This window comes from Xiphias gladius, chromosome 11 (genome assembly GCF_016859285.1).
Source record: "Xiphias gladius isolate SHS-SW01 ecotype Sanya breed wild chromosome 11, ASM1685928v1, whole genome shotgun sequence".
Classification (NCBI taxonomy): domain Eukaryota; kingdom Metazoa; phylum Chordata; class Actinopteri; order Istiophoriformes; family Xiphiidae; genus Xiphias; species Xiphias gladius.
In genome coordinates, this window is record NC_053410.1 from 17,376,619 (window position 1) to 17,399,056 (window position 22,438).

At 41.4% G+C, this 22,438-nt stretch overlaps 1 protein-coding gene across 5 annotated transcripts; it reads right to left on the reverse strand.

Moving 5' to 3' along the window:
* Positions 1-737: 737 nt before the first annotated feature.
* Positions 738-20,422, reverse strand: foxn2a (forkhead box N2a). Of its 5 annotated transcripts, none has more exons than XM_040140121.1 (6): positions 20,310-20,422; positions 9,171-9,748; positions 6,790-6,914; positions 6,503-6,552; positions 5,765-5,833; positions 738-4,515 (listed from the first exon to the last, which is right to left on the reverse strand). In XM_040140121.1, exons 2-6 carry the CDS (start codon positions 9,732-9,734, stop codon positions 4,091-4,093), a joined length of 1,233 nt encoding a protein of 410 aa, XP_039996055.1. In that variant the 5' UTR covers positions 9,735-9,748; positions 20,310-20,422; the 3' UTR covers positions 738-4,090. The 5 variants fall into 5 exon arrangements, with proteins under 5 accessions (XP_039996055.1, XP_039996054.1, XP_039996058.1 ...); XM_040140120.1 differs by having other exon boundaries at positions 20,306-20,409; XM_040140124.1 differs by lacking the exon at positions 20,310-20,422 and adding an exon at positions 19,916-20,145.
* Positions 20,423-22,438: the final 2,016 nt, after the last annotated feature.

Sequence of the window (22,438 nt, forward strand, 5' to 3'; positions counted from 1 at the left end):
GTGGCGTGGTTGCTAGGGCCGTGTGGGAGGGAGGGGGGGGTGATGCTGCTCTGATTTCCAGCTGAATTGAGGCAGTCAGTAGGGAGAAGCCCCCCTCTTCCAGTCGACACACAGGACTCTGTTGAACAATAGAGCTGTGCCAATGGGCCTGAGGCTAGTCAGACAAGCCCTTGTTCAGGGTCACACTGTGTTCATCCCACAGTCCTCCATGACTAATTAACTTACAGCAAAGAGTGTCATAGAGGACATCTGATGATGCATCCATCACTGGCACAGCCCTGGAATCTACATTAATGTGAGGTGCCTTTCTGGCAGCCTGCCATGTTGGTGCATTCAAAAGAGATGCCGTAGAAAACGGAAAAGTGTGGAGGAGCCGCCACACGTGGCGCTGAGCACAGCTTGTGCAGTAAAAATGGCACTGAACTGCTGGACTTTGTGGAAAATATTTGCCAGCTGTAACATGGTTATGTGAAAACTGAGAAACCAGCCACATGGAGAGGTAGCAATTCTAAAGAATAGGCATTTTTAACTAAAACTGTGGCCTTCACAGCAGGTGGCAATGTTGTTCAGAAATGTTGCTAGTGTCGGCTACTAATGTAAAGTGATGCCATTCTTCTGTTGTGGAGTTTGGAGGGCAAAAAACATGTCAAACCTTATTTGCAGTCAGACAGTGCTAAAGCCGAGCTGCATCTCAGACTAGAACAAAAAGATAATCACAGTGATAACAAGAACAGGTTTTTATTAATATTTTGTAATACCATATATAATGCAATTGCATATCTTTGGCGAAAATAAATCTTATAAACATTTTATCAACAGAGGTTAGCATACAAAAACCAAAAGGTGTGTCGGTCTAACAGACATGGCAGACAACAGACACAAACTGATACTGGGTTGGCAGCTTTGTCAAATGCAACAATCATACCCATAGCAACTGCAACAGAATTTAGAGAATCACATAATCAGTATTCGATCACAGCTGCTGAGCAATGAAGCAACTGGGTTTTAAGTCCTGGGAACCCAAAATGTTTAGGTAGCTCGTCCACAGATCAACTCACTGACTAAGTGTCACTTTGAGACCAATATAACATTTTCTTTTGCAAGTGCTACAGAAAAAATGAGTGAGATTTTCCTTTACAAGTCTCTCCATTATTTCTCCACAAATATAGGTCTGAAAGTACACAGCAGCAGCGCCTAGGGACTGACTTAGTCTGATCCAGTTTTCAGTAATATTCAAAACATTTCAACATCCCATAACAATACCTGGAAGCTTGAGTTATGAGTGGCAGTAATTCTTTAAAGATGCTTATCTGTGATGAGATCGATAGCTAATCTTCATTTTGTGACTATTTAGTCATAATATCTAAACATAAACAATAAATGTGAAAAATGTAAAAATGATTAAATTAGCTTCAAAGAACTTCTACAGTACATGGGGAATGTGTCCATCTTAAATTTTAAACCCCAGCTGTACATCAGTTTTGGCAACAAAAGGTTTCAGGATCAATGTTAATTGTCTTCTATCCAGCCTAACAAAAAGCAAAACAAAACATCAAGAAAACCTGGCAGTCATGGTTAAATTGGAAAAAAAAAAAAAAAACAAAAAACAATACACCCGCTCTAAGGACAATAGACATTGGCATACTTAATCACTATAACATAGTGAAAGAAAAAAAATTTGTATTGCTGTAAAATAAAGGAGGAAAACAAAATACTTATTAAGAAGAGTTCACAGAGGGAGAAAAATAAATGTGCCCAGTCATTTGTTTCAGATGACCAGTGTTTGATAGAGTATGCATTCAATAATCCCATAAATTAATGTCATAAATAAGGTGATGATTAATGAACAATAATTTGTTCTTTTTTTCACAGCTAAACAAGACCAGTGTATGCAAGTATTACTTCTGAGAACTGAAGCTTAATCTGGCAAGAACAGTTCCCACTCTAAAGCGACAAAAATAAACCAAAAAAATTGGTTAAGTCACCGTACTGACCGCAGTCCTTTCCCATTTCCTGTTAGGATGAATCAGAAAACTACGGCATTGTTGCTCCAAATCACTTTGACATTATGGCAGCAGGGGAATATAGTGACCATGGCCATTTGCAGTTTTACATCAGTGGCACAAGAAAATGTTTGGCACTGACCATGCATGCTATACTAACAGTCACTATGACAAAATGTGATCTCATACTGTGGGAAGAAATAATATAATTTTCAGTTTGTTAGCCTTGTGCAGTTCCATGCTACCTTGTATTGTGTGCTGCAACTACGCAGCCTTTTTAAAAGCTCAAATGAGATTATTGGCCTTTTTATCAAGTGGCTTGCAACTTCCCCTCGGTGAACAAGCATGCAATCAACTGACAATAAACACTCCATTTCACAGCTTGAGAAGAGAGCGTGCACTTCCTTATTTTGTTCGAAGAGGAAGAAACAAACACTAGTGGCCGGCCAGAACCGAGGGCACAACATGAGAGCAGCAGCACAGGCCTTCAACATCTCACCTGCGATCGAACTGCACATACAAAGTTCACTTTGCTCGGGCCTTGACTGTATTGTTCCCTTCTCCCTCTTTGCACTTGAATATGCTCTAAGCTCTGGATCTTTCATTTATTTGAACCAAAACAGACAAACTTTCTCTCAAGTTGTTAGTGAACTCAGCCACAGGATCAGCCAGCAGAGAATTCACTGAGAATTAAAAAAAAAAAAATTAAAAATTAAAATAAAATAAAAAAAATCAAGGAGAACACACGGAGGTATAATCAAACTGCAAACCCAAATAATGGAGCAAGAAGCTGTGGTAATTTACTGTCTGCTCCTGTTTCTGACCACTGACCAGCTCTGCATTAAAAAAGGACCAGAAGCCAACAGGGTACCAAGCAGCCCTACAACACCGCTGTAGCAAGGAGATCTGTCATTACACCAATCGTATTCAGTGGAAGAAAAAGACCATTTCAAACTCTCTTCTGTTGTGACCGTCATCTCAGGTTCAGGCTGAAGTCAACATGCACTATGATACACACGCGCACACACACCCCCACAAAAATAAAATAAAATCTATGGAGGATAACCTATGAACACAGTGAACGTCTGGCAATACATGGCAGATGTTTACTTTGTATAGGCTGTCACCAAACATGTGAATATATGTTCTGTGTCTGCACAATAAATATCAAAACACACTGATGAATGAAAGGGATTGACCGGATGAGAAGTGGATTTTCAAATAAGAACAAAAAAAAAAAAAAAAACAGCTTTCATTTTTCATTTTTATAGCACTGTGATGGCTGCACAAAACTGAGTGAAGTAGTATAGCTAACTTTGCAACTAAATTTGGCAGTGGCAGAGTAATACTATTTCCACATCTTGCTAATCCTGAAATAGAGCCAGAGCTCGTGTGTAGTAAGTTTATCGCATAACAAGATCATAATACTACTCCATTCATTCTCTTAATTGTAAAGTTTAACTAGCATACTCAACTCTGAAAAATGCCACTGTGAAATAATGTCGAAAAGTTAAGGATGTGGATTAATTATTGCATCTCTCTTACAAGAGGATTCATAGAGCAAGAATTCCTTTCAAACCAGTGGCATTTTTTTTCTTTAGCACAAAAAAGGAGAAACTGATAACACCAGGTTAGGTTTTGTCTATTACAAACATGCACTCATTCGCTTCATAAATAGATTCACTTGGAAGAGGATACAGGTTTGAGGAGGAAGCATGCAACGCTTTGAGTTATAAAACCTTCAGCTTTTTCCCATTTTGTCTTTCAGAGAAAAATTCTTGAATCATAATCTCCCAATCCAACAGAAGCAGGTGGGTCATTTTGGATAGGTATCTTGATGGTTCTCCATAGCCCAAACACCCACCCCCAGCAGTTACCCCCGAGATACAAAAGTCTCTATATGGCTTTGTTCTCCTGTTTGAACGATACTATTGCCATTTGTTTTGTTGGACAGGGATATTCCCAAACAAAAAAAGGCTCAAAATGGCCAATGAACGATCAGATAAGGAGAAGGAGGCACACTGGGACACATGATCAGGGGTCAGAGGTTAGGGTTCACAGGGTCCGGAGTCTAATGGGGGGAATCTTCATTTCCTGTTAAGTTTTGTGCTCTTGACAGTACGTTTGGAGCCCTCCATGCAGCTGCGTATACCAGCGAGGTGCAGCAAGGAGCCGGCGGCTTCTTTCAGCTCCTCATCCAGCTCTGGCTTGACCTCACGTCGTGCCCTCTTGCCGGCGGGCCACTTGGTGGCGGGTGGATGTCGAGAAGTCTGGTGGACGCCCCTCTCGTCCCAGAGGTCAGAGTCCTCATCACTGTGGAAGCCCTCGCTGCCGGCGCGGCGGGACTGCCTGCGGTCACAGCCTCCTTCGTCCAGGGAGGAAAGAGACGAGGAGGAGGAACGGGAAGAGCAGCGCTGCAGAGCGACGCTGCTGTAGTTGTGGTCCTGCTTTGGATCACTGCTGACCAGAACGGAGTCAGGTCTGGAGAGGTCAAGCGGGCTGTCAGAATTGCCTGAGGAGAGCAGACAAATTGGTAAGTATTCTTTCAAATGCAAAAGGATTTTTTGTTACAACATGACCAATGCTCTAAATATTGCACGTTGTAGATACGTAAAACGAATGTTACAGACTCTAGCTGGGAAAGTTTCTCACTTTAGTTGGTTTAAAATAGCTCGTGACTGATAGTTAGTAAATCCTAATGTAACTTTACAGTAAACTAGCTACTGTTTTTTAAGATTTTTTTCTGAAGAAGAAAAAGCAGAAATCAGACACAGAGGACTACACACTGTATCTTTAGCTTGCTTTGTTTATATGTATAAAGCAGAACTAAGATGAGTCCTGGCCAAAAAGGGAAAACCTGATTTAAAAATATCTAGTTGCATGCATGTTAAGCAGAATCCACATCGATGGGGAAAGTACAAATATTAACCAAACCCACTCACATTAAAATGATCCTTAGGGGGCTTTTGCAGGCAATGAATCAAATGAACTAAGTACAAGCTAAATAAATTCTAATCTGATGTAAAGAGTAAACGATAGCTTAAGTTTGATTTAAAAAACAACTTATCACATTAAAAGCATGTGACATGAATGATTTACCATGTAGAAAGATCATGCACTTTCACACTACTTTCTAAAACTGCATTTAGCTGCTGTGATATTCTCCTCAAACATTTTAGAATCAATCATTTGATAAAGCGACAGTTCTACATTTTGGGAAATACTTTTTTCCCAAAATGTCATTTTCTGGAGGAGAGTATATTATCTGGACCAGTAACTTCCTGTCAGGCACTTAACCCTGCCCCCGTAAAACAGGAAATTGTCCTAACACTTCAGGTTTTTTATGGATTAAACAAACAACATATAACATGTTACTTAGGGAGCTTTACAGGTAGGTGGGCTTTGTAACCTTTGTACAGAGCCAGGCTAGCTGTTTCCCCCTGTCTCCAGTCATGGTGCTAAGCTAAGCTAACCTGCCGCTGACTCTAGTGTTTCCCAAATGTTGGACTCTTCCTTTAATATGTCTTTAAAAGCAACTACGTCTACAGGAAAATTTGAATGCAATCGGGTACAAATAATGTTCTTGAAACCTTTCCTGCGCAAGAAGCAAAAACTTTGCTTGTACAAACTAGTGACGTACATATAACAAATTAAAGCACACAAAATAAAAGAAGATTCAAGCATGACAGGGTGGTATGTCAGGGGTAGGAGACACAGAGTTGGAAGAATATGAAAGGATGGCTGCTTGTGGATTCTCTTACATGGGTCAACGTGGTACCCGGGGGCAGAGTTTAAGAGCATCATGGCAGTGGCAGCATCAATGTCAGACTCTGGAAGAGGAGAGAACATGCATGATGGTCAGTCCTAAGGTGTGAAAGCATGGTAGCATGGAATCTCTATTAGGACTGGGAGGACTGGGCTCCTTCAGTAATTTTAAACTAGAGAGACAGTGAGTCAATCAGTGTTACTGAATGGACTGAATATGCAGAAGATTCTCTGAAACAAACTAGAGGATAATTTCTAGCCACTGATATTGACAGAGTGCATCCGATCTTTTCAGACCTGACAAAGTGTCTAAAAGCCTCACAGCTCACTTCAGGGGCTCTAAATTATTAATGATTACAGTGAGACGGAGTGCTCAACACTCAGCACCAGAAGAACCTCTGCCTGTCGTCAAGGTTACAAATCCAAGAGGCAGAGGGGGGAAAGCGGAGGCTGAGACATCGACCTGGAGCTCTCAATGTTATGGTCTACATGATGCATCAATGACTTGAAAGCAACAAATAAAACCAAGAGTTGAAGGTAACATCACAGTGATGCTGAATGTTCTGGGACTGAAATGTGCAAAGGAAACACAATCAAAATACTGCACAAACACAAGCTAAAAAAAAAACTGCACTGAGTGGAATTTGTAGACATTTGCCGATTCTTGCAGGACAGGCAGCTTTTATTGTACATATCCAAACTTATAAACCGAGATAAGTTTGCTGCGGTCTCACCTTTGAATGAGCAGCCTTGTAGAAAGAGATGGCGAGGGGGCGAGGAGGCACTGTGGAAGGTAAACAAAAGACATAGAGGGTCAGCTTTTGATTTTGCAAAGGAGATGTAAGGAAAAGTACAAACCTTCAGTTATTTAAAAGGATCTAATGTCAAATGAAAAGAAATACAGACCTCCAGAATAAAACAAGAACCTGTTAAGATGTGTTTCACCAACAATGCAAATACGGTAGTAATATTTGAACACAGACAAACTCAAAATTCAGAACACCCAGAGAGTGACTTCTACCTGGGTGGGGAGGCGGGAGGTGTGCAGAAGGCATGTGCGGCAGGGAAGTGCTGCTTCTTAAGGGCTTGGATCAGGTTGGGGCGGTACTCAGGGTCAACACACCAGAGAGAACCTTTTCCATTGGCCTGTAGGAAAGAGTAGGGACAGTCAAACTTCAACACCTAAAGTATGAAACTTGTGGCACTTCCCTTCCTACAAACTGTGAAGGGAATTTTGATTTGCAGTAAATCTACAAGTTCTTACATTGGAAAAGAAAAGTCTTGATTCCTGACGATTAGACAAATGTGTTACAGAACTGCCATATGTTTGACCAGAAATGATTTTCATTGGTCCTCTGATTATATAGAAACAAAACCTCTTTGGAGTTTCCTTGTAAACAAACAAAAGTTATGTTAAATCCAGTGTTTATAAAATACATTATACACTGTCAAAGCAGAATTTTTGATAATGCTGAATCCTGCGTTGTTTATATTCATGTCTGCTAGCTTGCAATCTTTTTCACTGTCTTCACGAGTGCACTCCTACACTTCTTCACAGTCTCTTTTTCAACAATAAGCTTCATAGCACCTTTTATAAAAGATATACTGAAATTGTTTTAATATATAAAAAAAAAAAAAAAAAAAGAAATCACCACAATAAAAAAACGTGAACTCTTTGCAGCCATATTCTATATTCTATTTGATCCATCAAAATGATGCATGGATTTTTTGGATTTTTACATTCAGAAAATTCCAGAAAAAATTCTCAGCTGATAAAATCTGTGCTACAGTACACTGCACTAAATCAGCATAGTTATGTGTCACATTTCATTCACGTAAGTCTCATTTTGCACATATGGCAAAAACTTTAAAGCAATAGTTCTTAGAGGAGCACTATGTCAAAAACCAAACTGTGGAAAATAACAAATGCATAAGTAAGAATTCCTTAACAGCTTCAACAGGAGGAAATAATTGCTCCACAGCGAGGAATTAATTTGTTTGTTGGTGATATGTGCGGAGTGTGTCAACTTTCACTTTATCTGATGGCGGTGTATTCTTGCCCAGTCTGGGAGGAGAATAGAGGGAGGGAGGGAGGGAGGAGAATAACCTTGACTCAGATTACCAACCAGCCCTGGTGCAGGAAGAAGGAAATGTCTCCATGGCAACGGAAACCACCAGCCAGTGTGTCATGTGAAACTGGCGCTGGTCTCTCAGCAGACGAAGGGCTCAGACTGTGCACCTGCACGCTGAGCGGCCTGCACTGCACCATGTTGCCACTCGCTGAGTGCTAACCACCATCCCCTCCCGTGGTGGGAAAATATCAAGCCTTAGCCAAGCACAGCCTTGGCACCATGGGCTCTACCGGTCGCAAGTCTGAACTCATACTGAAGCTCAATATGGCTGCCTTCATGTCACTCCCTGGATCAGTTATAGTAACATTCAAATTAGGTTGCGTATACAGGTCTGACACAGGTTCTCTTGGGGGTGTTTGTTAATGTAAGCGAGCCACTATAAATCATCTCTCATCAAATCACATCCCCACATTCCTGATTGAGCAGATTAGCTGAGTATGAAACTCTCAGTAAAAAAAAAAAACAAAAAAAAAACTGAAGATGATTTTTACAAGGTTTAACTTTGAGTGTTATCTTATTTAATCATGAATATTAATGCTATACAGAAATACATAACATTTGAAAACCATGTTTCAGCAGCTTTAAAGTCAGTAATGTTCTCAAACAAGCACTAACTCTCTTTTCTGTTCCTCACCACCTTTTTCAACACAAAAAGGCTGGAAAGCTAAATGGAAATCGCAACCATTAGGAAGTGAAGTACAAATTTCACAAAAAACATTTTATTCACATCCTATTAATTTCACAAGAATGTTTGTGCAGGATATACAGGATGTGTTTAACCTTTTGTCACAAGCATGTGCATATGAGAAGGCCAACTTCTCTATTTTTTTTTCCTTTCTATATAGGAACACAAACACAAATGAGCATGATTGCAGCATAATTCTGCCAGAACGAGGCTGACAAAGATTGTTCCTACAAACTCACATCGGCACTTTCTGTCATGTTTGCTTCCTTCTCGGAGCATGACTTTGAGGTTTCAAACTGTGGGATGCTTCTCTCCCTGGTTAAAACAGTTGCACTACCTTTTAGTGCTTCGGGAGATAAAGTCCTATCTTAGTGTGCTGTGTTTGCATTTCCGCTGTAGGAATATCTGCGACCTTGACTGGATTCCACCCTTATCGCAGCAGAGTCAGAGGTTCCTGCAGTTGTGTTACAGTCCCAGACACTGTCACAAGAGCAACACTGCGGGGGCATACTTTAAACAGTGCAGTTTTCTAAGTTTAAATTTGTGTGAAATGTATGAACGTTCGGAGAGAGTTTGCTAACCTACCTTTCCCAAATTCCTCTCGACCTTGCGGAAGCATTTGTTCAGGGACAAGTTGTGACGAACTGAGTTCTTCCAGCCAGTGGGAGCATTGGAGAAATAAGGGAAGTGCTCAAGAATCCAGCCATAGATTTCTTTAACAGGCAAAGACTTGCTGGGTGACTGCTCAATGGCCATGTAGATAAGCAGAGAAAATGAAAAAGGGGGCTTAGACTTCAACGAGTCCCGCTCCCTGCCTCTGCTGTGTGACGAGGATGAGGAGGAGGATGATGGGCCCTGGCTGGACCCGTAGTCTCCCTCTATGTCGAAAAGGGGGCTGCCACTGGGCTGAGCCTCAGGACCCCCCAGAGTGAAGTTCTGAAGCAGGTTCTCGTGGAGCCAGTTGAGGTTGGTGAGCTCCTCATCCTCGTTACCTCCAGTACGATCCACGCTGGTTGCCAGCGGACTGGAAGCACACTCCGCCTCAGGCAGTGTTCCTACACCACAAACACCTCTGAGCCCCGTCCGCTCCTCTTGCATACCCGGAATTTCCGTTTTCTTATCTGGTGACATCCCAATGATTGGACCCATTAAATCAAAGAGGTCTGAGGAGAGAGAGAAAAAGAGGTTGTTAATGTTGAAAACAGCATCTAGATAAAATCACAGTTTTATTTGTGACTTGATTTCAAAACAAAGTTGAAATGAAATAACTGGATGTGGCATATTGGAATGATGTGCTCTTCCAAGCGTTGACCTTGTTGTCTTAAGTGTTCCCTGAGGGCACACCCCCTGTAGCTGTGCCTGTCTGCCTCTATTGCGCTTCCTGACCCTCTCACTGCCCCTCTCCTCCATGCCTGGCAAGAACAGAGAGGCTCTCAGCCCCCCCCCCCCACCTTCTTGACTCCAGCGGAGGAGCTTTGAGGAGGTCCTCTCAAGCAACTGAACCGACTTAAGGCTCCACTCCTCTACGCCCACCTCGTTTCAGATAAGACCCAGCTGCTCGTTATGTGTAAATGAGCATGAAACCATCCAACAACTGCAGGAATGAGTGGAAGGCTTCCATCTTACAGAGTGGATGGCTCTCACTGACCGATCTGCATTCAGCCAGCATCAAGTCCCCATTTGTCACATGCCAGATTAAGTAGTCTGAAGAGGCTACAGCCCCAGAAGTTGTCAGTCGTTTAAAAGCATTAGGAAATTCAATATTGCCTTGAGCCCTGCATCATTAACCAATTCCACCCAAGTACCCTGATTAACAAGACAATGATACTTTTTTTTTTCTTTTTTTTTTTACATGAGCTCACATGAATCCTGTCATCTTATACAACAGCAGTGATCCTGTCAAAGTTTTAGTTGAATCTATTGTATTGAGTTATGCAAAGAGAGAAATGATTGTAATTACTGGCACGAAAGAGATATATTCAGGTATCATAGCCTGAAACTGAATATTTCACTACATCCTGCCTATTAAGACACCTATATTTCTACAGCTTTTTTGTTATTTTCTTGCACACTGGTTTGTGAGGCCAAAAGCACAAAGAGATCACTCTTTGGCTCAGCTCACAACAAGCTTTATGTCCTGGGTGTCACCATGACAACCATACGGTCCCTTCAATTAAGAGCAGAAATCCCACAAACAGGAGTCAATAGGAAAATAAGTAATCCATATTGGCTGGCTCTGCCACAGACAACCGCTGGGCAGCCACCCTGTAAAGAATACTCCTCCTTCACCCGTGTGTGGACACCAGGTGTCCCGGGTTCCGGGGTGGTCCTGGAGGCTGTGGAACCAGACCGAGAAGGAAGTAGGGTTTGGAAGGCTGGAGAGGGAAAGGCGCACAGAGCTTGGTGGATAGGCATATCTTTTCATTTCTGTGATGAGATAAGAACTGGGTCAAACTAGAGAGTGTTTGCACGGTTGGCGAGAAGGGAGAGGGACTGTACACACACACTCACAGACACTCACACGCACACTCACGCGCACATGCGCACATTCACACACACACACACACACACACACACACACACACACACACACACACAAACACACACTCTCCCTCTAAAATCAGTTTGTCAAAGGCAGTCACTGAGGACAGGAGGGGGAAAACTGAGGCATTAGTTGAGTTAAAAAATGACCACTCAACTCTTACTGAGGGGAAAAACATACAGCAGACAGACAGAGTGCCTTGTAAATCTAGGGTCATGATTTCTTCAGCCTTAAAAGCATACTTTCTGTCTGTTCTATAGGTGACATCATGGTAGCTACATTTTTGTCCTGCATTCTGCTTGTCAGTAGCATTGAAATGTCTTTGTTTGCCACATGTATTTCTGAAATTCTGATCACCAGGGAAAAAAAGTAAGTCAAAGAGCTTTCAAGGCGCAAGGCAAAGGGACAGGCAGAGTGAACATAAGAAGAGATCCAACAATAGGGAAATCCTTTTTATGGAAGGAGAGAAATACAGAAACAGTGAAAGAGAGACCAAGAGACTGAGGAGAAGAGAGAGAGAGAGCTGAGACTAAGTTGGTAGTGAGGTAGGCTATGTAAGTTATCCTTAGTCTGGAATGAATCACAGCTCTCGGCAAAGTATAGCAATGAGATATGTCAGGCAGCAAGAGAACTGCCCATTTGTGTTTAGAGAAAATCTCTGCTCAAGAGACCAAAACACAAAACGATATTCCTTGACGTGACATTCTCCTACTCTGAATCAATTTGCAAATAGAAAAGGGACCAAGCAGACGAGTCCCCAAAACTGTAGACGAGTGTACAGTAGACGAGGAAGTGTTTTCCCCCTGTAGACGAGTCTACAGTTTTGCAGGAAATCACCATGTATCCTTCAGAAAACCATTTCAGACTTTATTAAGCCGTGTGTGCACTTTTGATAATTAATAGTAAAGGTACAGTTAGGGCCAGATTTTTACAAAGTGTCTATGTATTTGTGTTGATGGCAAAGAGCCAGAAAGGATGAGTGAGGGTGGCATCTGACAAGGACCCAAGGCTGGGTTGAAAATATAGTTAAATGGAAGATAACGTAGCAGACTGACCTAGCCCTACTTTGGGTTTTTCTTTGTCGTTTAAGTCAAGTCTAAATCCATGGCAGGCAGCAGTGTTACCCAATACATGCTGATGACAAACACTTAGCTCACAGTAAACCACAAGCTAACACAGGTGTGGCAAAAAAGGCCTTGACTACATCAGGTCTTCATTTGATTCAAAGGTGTGGCCAAAGTGTTTTCTGAAGCTGGAGTCAGCTGTAAACACTCCACATTGTTGTCCTTTCTTCTTCAAAAAAAAAAGTACCATGAACAACTGCCTGTGACCTTGATTCAGTTTTGTGGCTGGGAAATGAAAAGACATCATGGCCTGGGTAAAGTGTCAGATCACTGATTAACCTTAAAAACACAAGATAGCTTCACCTCAGTCCATCTTCACAGCCCTGACCAATCAGCTGGGCCCTTGGGTCCAAGAGACCGCTTATCCTCTTTTGAGTAGTTCCTCCAGAAGACCATCATTTGAATATCAACAGAGGCAGGGTGGACAGATGAGAAAGCTGCCTTGCATCCAGCCAAACACAGGAAGTGCTTTACCATGATTGCAGCTGGTCAATTACCCCTGCTGTTGCAATGATCACAGTTATCATTGCTCTTATGAAAAGGCATCAAAGGGAGGCGGCTAGGAATGCGATGAATTATGGGACGCTGCTGTGTAAAGAGTGGAGAGGGTAGAGGGAGCTAATAAGCCGAACTGGCCTGTTGACTGCAGCTCATCCTTGAAAATACACCAAAGCTGCAATGGTGCTGACCTGATGGCTCATCTGCAAGTTAAAATAGCCCAGCACACCGCCAGCCTCATCATATTCATGTGCAAACAGGCAGGCACTAACAGCAGGTGCCAAGGCACACCCCCCCCCCCTTTCAAACTGCTCTTTTATCCTGTTAAGCACTTAGCCTATTCAAAAATACACAAAGACATATGGAGATAGCTTTAAGTGGCAAATCAAGCCGTTGATGTGTCAAATATGTACGGGGGAATGTAAAGGAGATGATAGCGACATCGAAATGAAGAGGTTCTGGTTTGAGATGTTTTCTGGGAGCGAATCTCACGATCAGGACTCAGTTGCCACGGCAGCCAATGTTGTAAGGGAAGCAATTGTGCTCATGTCTGTGCATGAAGAGAGAGCTAATGTGGGGAGATCAATACAGGCGGAAAATGCTGAGGCCAGCAGTCTGCTGCTGTTCTCCACAAACCTGTCTGACAAAGAGCAGTGGGAAAGGCCGCAGCCAACCTGTATGTCATGGCACTACTCACCAAGTGCCATTAAGGCATACTTTTATAATACTCAATCCATGTACCCAAAAGCTGTTTTAAAAGATTACATACAACGCATCATTTTCATGTAACAGAACAAGATTTCAGAACAACTCACACCACACCCTCTTCACAAGTAATAAACCAGTTTGACACAAACCAGTTACACCTCTGTAACAGATACACAAAGGTGTGTCACACAGCCCCATAGTGAGGGCTGTTACTTGAAACCCTAACTGATATTTAGGTGACTACCCAGTCTGGCTGGAGCTCTAAAACTGTGAATGAGACAAAGGGGGGCTGAATTAGAGTGGGAGAGACAGGGAGAGAGAGAGAAAGAGGGTGTTCCAGAGCAAGGTAGCCAAGTGGAAGTCTTTTATTTTATGGGAGGGTCAAATTATGTCAAAACAAATAAAGCATCCATTAATGTGAAGGCTAATCAGGCTACTGTTAAAGCACGTCTAAATGATTCATTTTTAAATAAAACTACTCCATGGATTAAAACGATCTACACCGTGTCCAAGGCGAAAGCAAAAGAAAAAGCTTGCACAAAGCATTACAATTGGCCCCACACTCGGCTCGTACAAAGGAGCAGTTGTTTTTGCTCTAGTCATGTTTCAGAAGTGCTCAGTATTCAACTCACAGTTTCAAACAGAGGAACGGGAGGGAAGGAAACACCTCCTGCCTGTTGAGGAAGTTCATTTTCAGAAAACAAATTCAGACTCCACACAGAGACAGTTGGGCTTGTTCTACGCTAAAACAGCGGACTTGAACGGCGAGGTAGCATTTACTGAAGCAGCAGTATTTACTTTGGCAATCTGTGAATTCCAGCAGCATGTAGCTTATAGACTGCTGACAAACACCCAAGCCGAACCTAATCTATTGACCAATGCAATCACTTAACAGTTGGGGAAAAACAAGCAAACAAAACAATGGATAATGATTGTGATGTTCATCAGAGACAGAGTCACACCAAGTTTTCAAACTCAAACACACAGTACTGCACTTTGACTGTCAACAGAGGTGGGGCCTTCCAAAGTACATGCCAGCCCCCAGCCAACACTGAAACCTTATCTCTTGGGTCATGTGGCTGTAGGTTCAGTGTACAAACACTCACCAGCAATCAACATAAGCAACAACCTCCTATACTTTCAAATAGGATTCAAATTTCAAATTTCAGAACTATTTGCCAGATCATTTGCTTTACACCTGTACACTACTGTCCAAATCCATGTAATACATGAATGAAGGGAGATTTTTTTTTTAAGTTTCTATATTTCTGGAGCTTAGTTGAAGTTATAACAGAAACCCTTCCAGGAATGTGCTCTGTAAGAGATTACTTTCCATGTAAATACTACAAGTGTTTGCAAATGCAATATTTTGTACAAGAAACACAGAGCACCAATACAGCCCCGCAGGAAAATCAAGCGACAAAAACCTTCATTCCTGGATCAGAGCAAACTCGAAAGGAGTCCTTCATAGGTATCCACGTCAAATACAGTGGGGAACAAAAGGGCTCTCATAAAAACCTAGAGAAAACAGCGTATAGACGACAGCTGGAAGTACCTTGCTTTTGAAGAAAAAATAATTACTGAAGCTTCTGAAGTGAGTAAATCAACAAAAGTGCATACATGCAGTAAGTAGTAGTAATAATAATAACAACATGAAGATAGGCAAAGAGTTCTGAGCTCTGTGCTCTTCCTCTGGCAGCACTGAAGGGTTGACTATCTGCATTTTACATTACAGCCTCTTATTCGTCTCCATTAACCTTGCACTGTTATTACGGGTGTGTATAATTTTTTTTTTTTTTTAAATTAGTGCTAATACAGAACCCAAGGTTTCAGTACCAAAATGCTACTTTTTTTAATACCTCAGTTTTTGGAGTGTAAACATTATTTTTCTACAAAGATCTTTTTTTGTTATTAAACAAAGTAAGTACAAGGAGAGCTTCAATATGCAGTGCTACAAAAAAATTGAGATCTGATACCCAAAATTAACTTTCTTCATACAACATCGTACAACACAGAGGCTACAGCAAATTAGTCGCAATATACATAGGTCAAGTAGGTTAAATCAGGGTGCAACATCAAACAAGTTTTTACTGTAAGTTTTAGAATAACAGGTTATTATTCTACTTATAAAGAATGAATACACATTATGGTGCCATGCAAGTAAATTGCCTCTGTTACATGGTCTGCTCAAATGAAGTTTACTTCCATTTTTGTTTAATTTTTTATCGAACTTTTTTTGGGCAGTAAGTCACCATGGTGATCTGATGACTATGCCAGACTTTTAAAAATAGCAAAGCTCTACACAGCTCTAGACGATGCTTTGTACTTATTAATGGATTGAGCTGTTTCAAGTACAGAGTCCAGTATAAAACTCTCATTCAAATAAGAGTGCATCATGTATTAGTTTTGTGTCTACATTTCACTTTGGCCAAACACCTAACCCGTGCTGTTCTAATGACGATATTGTTTTACAACTGAACACTCAGTTGGTTATGTTCTGTGGCACCTCAGTTGGCGCTGGTTCCACAATTTTTTGGTAAACTGACAAAACAATCCCCATTCAGCCCCACACATCCAAGAAGATCCTGATCATTTGCACACAAGCTGGTCAGCTTGTGTCATTGTTGTTATACTATGATCAATTAAATAAATCCTGTTAATTCAGCCAGGGGTAATAAGACAAAGACCCATTGTGACACAGGACACAGCCGTGCTTCCCTCTTCCTTTCTCTTGGTCAGGGAAACGGTCACATCAGTGTTGCTTTCAATGAGATGGGCCCTAATGGGCTGCGTCTTGAGTCCACCCGGTCAGAAATGAGACAGGCACAGAGGCAGTTAGGAGGTTAGAGAGGGGCAGGAAAGAGAAGGAGGGGCAGTGCATAACCACTGTGACCAATCAAGAAATGTAAAACAATAACTGAACTAGAGGGAGAGCCGCCGCAACAGGAATGTACACATTGCCCATATTAAACTTCTGTAAAAAACACACACACATGCACACACAGGGGCAGGCTTAAAGAGGAAAAACCGAGGTAGAAACTCAAAACGTTCACATTCACAGTGCTTAACCGCTTCAAGTAATCAAGAGAGCAAAAACAATAACTGGAAACATTCACACTATTTTTAGATTTGCAAAACCAAATCTCAACCTGTTCTGTTTTTCTGTTGATGTCATGACATTAACTACAATAAGATGACCCCAGTTACAGTGACAGCTGTTAAGTGGAAAGCTTACAGGATAAAAATAGCTGCCATTTAGCTGTACCCTGATCTCAGGAAATGCTAAATGATGTGAAACATCATAAAAAAAAAAAAAAAAAAAAAAAAAAACAGACAAGTTGATCATCTGAACAAGACAGGAAAACAAAATCCTGATCAGGGAAACATGGGTGTAAACATGCCTCTAGAGGTGTTTATATTTGCATCTCAAATTCACAGCTGCCACCTACGTTTGATTAGCAGAAGGTCACAGACCTGAGACAACAGAAGACCACATACTACTGGGGACATCCCTCCTTCAAAAAACACACAGGGGCTGTGAGCAGGTGATGACACACACATGCGCAGCTTCTATCACTCAAGCCAACCACCACAAAACTGCATGAGGCAGTCACCTTCGCAAGCCAGAGAGGCCAACGTCAGCACTCGGAGAGGGAGCTCACTGATTTGTGACTGATCTCAGATAGATATGTGATTGTTCAGTTTAACAACCTGGGCCCTCATAATGGGAGGTAGAAGGAAATCAGCACATTCTTTATAAAAACAGCAGAATATGAAGACTTTCTTTAGCTGATCATAAAAAATATACACTACTTAGGATAAAAGTAGCAAAGCTTGTCGACTTTCACTTCCTTCACATGTTGTTAATTTATACAATACACACACAACAACATAATTATGGGAAAACAGTCATTTCAAGGGAACAAATTCCGTCAACTTCCCAATTCTGATAACCATCGAATTATTCAACCACTATGCTAATCCAACTATTTAAAACGGCAACTAAATTCAAAGTCATAAATGACTTGGTAATTACAGAGTTTTCAGATAAAAATAAGTTACAAAGCTTTGACCTTTCTGTTCAGCAAGTCCACGAGAAACTGGGTTTAGACTGTGTTTAGCAAACCCAAAAGTTTCTGCCACATGGGTCAGCTCTCGCAATGAATTTAAATCCACAGTCACTCATAGACCCACAAAGAACATGGTGGACTTTAGAGGACACAACCTATCCTTTACTCTGGGTCAGAGTACACAATTCTGTGATAAGAGTTATTACATGGCAACACCAACATTTTGGACTGCAGATTCTAATGCCCTTGCTTGAAAAGAGGGTAACAGAGCAATCCAGTACAAATCCATTTCCTTATTAAAATGTCTATATATTATATTCAGTATGTTGTGATGACTGAACAGGAAAATGAAGCTCCACTGGTTTTAAAAAGGTAGAAATTCACTTGATGAAAATGTTGTGTTGTGGTGGTGTCTTTTGTCACGTTGCATCATTATCATACATCCTCCCGTTCTCTCATCAGTACAGTACAACAGAGCAACTTCTCAGAAAAGTGACACCGGTGTGTTTACCAAGTTGTAAAAATTGAGTGCACCACTCTCAATGGTTGAAGAGAAGCTCAAGACATTTGATACTACTGTGTCTACTACTGTGCTACGCTGGTTTAAAATATTCCAATTATGTGAAATGAAACCTTTATTACTATAGTCAAAACACTGAAGTATGTGCCAATCAGGGAATTATTCATTCGAAAAATGTTTTGAATAAGCACAAAAAAAAGCCTAGACTTTGAACTTACATAATTAAATGACTTTAACAAGAAGGCCAATACGCCAGGGTTTACCGTCAGGATTGGATGACAAAAACACCAAATGATATCATGACTCATATAAGCGATTGACACGTCAACTAGTTGTAAATTTTAGTTTCAAGTTATAATCAGTTAAAGCATATCACTCAAGAGTGCCAGTTACCTTTTTGAACATTGTGCTTTGTGAGCATACCCATAAAAAAAAAGACCAGAATATTCAAAAACACTGGGCAGTCTGCCTCCTATTTCACTGTATTTCACCTCTTACTGAAGTAAAAAAGAACCTCAAAACCACAGAGTGATGCTACCTGTGGTAACTACAGTGTCTTAAAGGCCTATTCCAGCAATTCAAATAACCTTATGATGGTGCACAACTAATGATAATTCAACTCTATTGATAATATTTCAAATCCTTGTGGTTATTAAAGCCATTTCACATCAGCAATAACCACATCACTAGGTTACGACAAGTCTTATTTATAGAAATGAATGTCAGTAAAGTTTAGCACACCCTTGTCTATTCTGGGAGGCAAACGTACTTACCCTTCAGAGGCTTCTGTACATACTAACATTTACAGGAGTGGATACATGTAGGACTACAAAAAACAGCAAAGACAACAGATGGTTTGACCTACAATATGACCATAGAGATTCTTGCAATAAAATAATGGCAGAATGACAACATCTGTTAGTTTTTTTTCTTTTTCTGTCCCTTAAACTCCTGTTGCCTTTGTTTTCTATTTACCACTGGGGCTTTAACAACTGCCAAGCCAGATGAAAGAAAGGACCGTCAGTCTACATTAATGTCAGTCTACATTAATCTTTTCCTCACAAAAGGAAAAGAAATGTTCCCATCACTTTTTCCAAACAAACACAGAAACCTCAGTGCACACAACTGAATTTTAGAAGAGGTATGTCCAGCCCCATAAATACCACACTGACAGGCAGCAGGTAGAGAAACTACAAGGGCAGACACGTGGAATAACAGAAAGTGTATAAAGGTCTATTCAACAACAACGACATACAGAGTATATCCAACTGGATTAAACAGAGATATTTTTCCTACACTCTGGCATTGTTTGTAGAGCACTCTGTATCTGGGACAATCTTGTGATAATCCATTACATCATGTGCTCAGCTCGCGAGTGTAGCCTCCAAACCTCTGGTATAACCGATATGTACCATGAAATGTTGAACTATTTATACATAAGAGGGGGAAATGTGTGTCCTAAACGAAGACTAAAAAAAAAAAAAAGATTTAATATCACTATTACATCTACAACAACTTGAGAAACTATGCGATAATCAAAGGCATTTAATGAAACACTGGGACTAAGCAAGTGCTAAAGATAAACTGAAAGTGCTGTTAGCAAAGAAAACTAATATGCTCTGTAGCTAATGCTAGAGATACTGTGGCATTAAACACCACGGTACGCTCAACGGTACGCGCACAAGCAAGCACAGCCAGCAACACAATGAGGAATACAAAGTTACACGTAATGACTTGGGGAATTGCACAACACTTCCCGGCACAACGGACTCGTTACTAAGTCTCTTGTCTCCGCTTAGTTCATTACATTTTGTTTAGCTTTTATTAGAGTAAGTTCACTAGCTGTAACATTACCTATGTTAGCTCACCCAGCACAAGCGTGAGGTAAAGTAGCGTTAGCGGTCGCTCGGTGGGTCAGTGAAGGTAAATCTACTGCTAGCGTTAGCATAACATTTTAACTATCTACAATATTACAGCAGGTCTATTTTCATAAATAAAACGACAGCCAGCCTTCGGTGCTGTAAATATCCCTCTCCACTCTTCGAGCTTCGAGTCCGGAGAACAGAGAGAAGTAAGGGTAACATTAGCTAGCTGGCCACATGCTGTCGCTTGATCTGCCATGCTGGCTGCTCTAAGCAAAGTCACTTGACCACATTTACTTTTAGCTTGTTCGAAACACAAACCGCATCCTGCCAAACACTTTTTAATTACAGGAAATTGGAAAAAAAATAACAAAAAAAAACAAAACGATCACATACTTACAATCATGCACGGCGTGCCTCGGTGCGGTATGTTTAAAGACACGTCTGTGCGCAGTTTATTCAGATGTCTGTCTCACACAATGTCAGAGATCAGATCAGCAGCTGCTTCCTCCATACACGCAGCGCGCAGATCACACACCGCACGGCAACGCTACCAAACCCCTTGCCGTCGTCATGGCAACAGGCCCACTTCAGCCAATCAAAACCCCTCCCCTCCTATCTCCCCTGGCAACTGCCGCAGAGCAGGAGCTCCGCGAACGCGCACGCCATCCTATTTTGCATCGTGCAACGTGCTTTCACTTCTATAAGCCAGCTGCTTGTAACGTACTCTAGAGGAGGGTTAAAGGTTTTATGGTTTTAAACAAATTGATTGAATAATAAGGTATTACTGAAAGCGAGGTACTAATGGAATTCATTATAAATTAGTAAATTGTGTGAGTGATCAAGCAGGACAGGTCCCAAGCACATGCATTCCCGCGTTATTTGGGCTACACAAGCACCTCGGGGCGGAGAGAAAGGATGTGTCACCACACCCAGCCTCATGACGATATTGGACCCTCAACAGGGCCCCTCCTAGAGTAAACCACGATTCAAGGAGCTAACGTGACGTGTAGATACACAACAGAGACATGCTCGTTGATGCCCGAGTGTTCAGTCAAAGCCAATGAAAAGGAATGGGAAGAGAAAGATAACCACACTTATGCACTTATCCCAGTGGATAAAACCTATTCTCTGTGCATGTGTGAAAAGTCAAAATTGCACCTAGCTGTTATTTACATGACTGTATGGATGAGTTTTTATAGCCGAAAGCGTACTCCAGGATAGCCAGTGGGTTGGTTTTGTGTCTCATCCAGGCTATCTGTTGAGTGCAGCTTTACTGGCCAACTGACTTCACACCAAACTGTAACTTTCACATAATGGTGATACCTTACTCATCTCAGCCTCTCCATTTCATAAGCGTACACGAGTAGCTCTCTGTAGACGGATCTAATAGCCTCTCTGTTTGTTTTTACTGTGTATTAACCTAAATATCTGCCACGCAGCAGTGCTGTAGTAAATACTTCTTCGCTGGTGTTGATGCACACCCTTGTTTTTCCCCTCTTTCAACTGGACAAACAGGCTTTGCAGTGGCGTAATGGCGGTTATGTGTCAGAGTTAATGCCTGACTGATATTGTGGAAAGTATTTTAGTAGATCTGTGGATTAGCACTTAACATTTATGTTAGGCTACTTCATTGAGTTCCTTGTTTATTTTGTGTCAGTTGAGGTACATTGTAAAGAATGTTATGCTTTATTATTACACAGAAGGTAAAGAATGGCATTAAATGTGGTAATATTCATTTATCTGACAAAGAAGTGTGTGAAGTGATTTAGCCTATCAGTGGTGGCAGAGCACTCCATATGCCATTATATTCATTCATTCATTTTTTTCTGAGCCTTTGCTCAGGTTTGCTGTGGCATGGTTTTCTTGCACAGTGAGCTATTCTTAGGGCCAGCCAGCAGCAGAGACTCTGCCCCACTTTTCCTTCCAGTATCACTCCCAGGGATGATGAAGTTGCAAAGCTAGCAAATGAGAGAGCGCAGAACAAGATGCATTAATCACCAGGGAAACAGTTGATTGAAGATGCCATGAAAAGACAGACCCATTAGTCTCTGTGCCTGCAGTGGTGCTAATCTGATTGTAAAACTGTTAGGCTAAAACAACATGCCCCACTGACCACCGTCAGAGATGTTCATAACAGTACTGGAGCATTTCCTGGACGATATAAAATGCTATCTGCCCAAGGTGCTGATGAGGGACTATAGGCATTATCATGAAAGAAGAACAGAAATGTCTTTGTGACAACTGTGTTAACAATGGGGGGAGAATAATTACAGTAAACAGCTCACTTTGTATCAAAGGGAGTGACATGAAGAATAGTAGGATTACAGACTATGAGGAGTTCATGTGGGGCAGTAAAAGTGGTACTGATGAAGAGATGAACAATGAGGAAGCTCGCCTGTGATGGAGAGTAGTGACCGAGCATGAATGAGGGTGCACTGTGTCTTAGCAGCCAGCCTATGGTGGCATAGCGGTCAGGAGGCCTGCTGCTTTAATGGTCCATAAATCTGTGTGGACTGGCTGGTTTGA

Bases quoted from the DNA above. Each gene is read 5' to 3' on its own strand.
- foxn2a (XM_040140120.1), bottom strand. The intron at 6,915-9,170 runs GTAGGTTAGCAA...TCTTTCCTACAG, and splicing joins TCGAGAGGAATTTGGGAAAG to GCCAATGGAAAAGGTTCTCT. The intron at 4,516-5,764 runs GTAAGAGAATCC...TGCTCTCCTCAG, and splicing joins CGGGTACCACGTTGACCCAT to GCAATTCTGACAGCCCGCTT.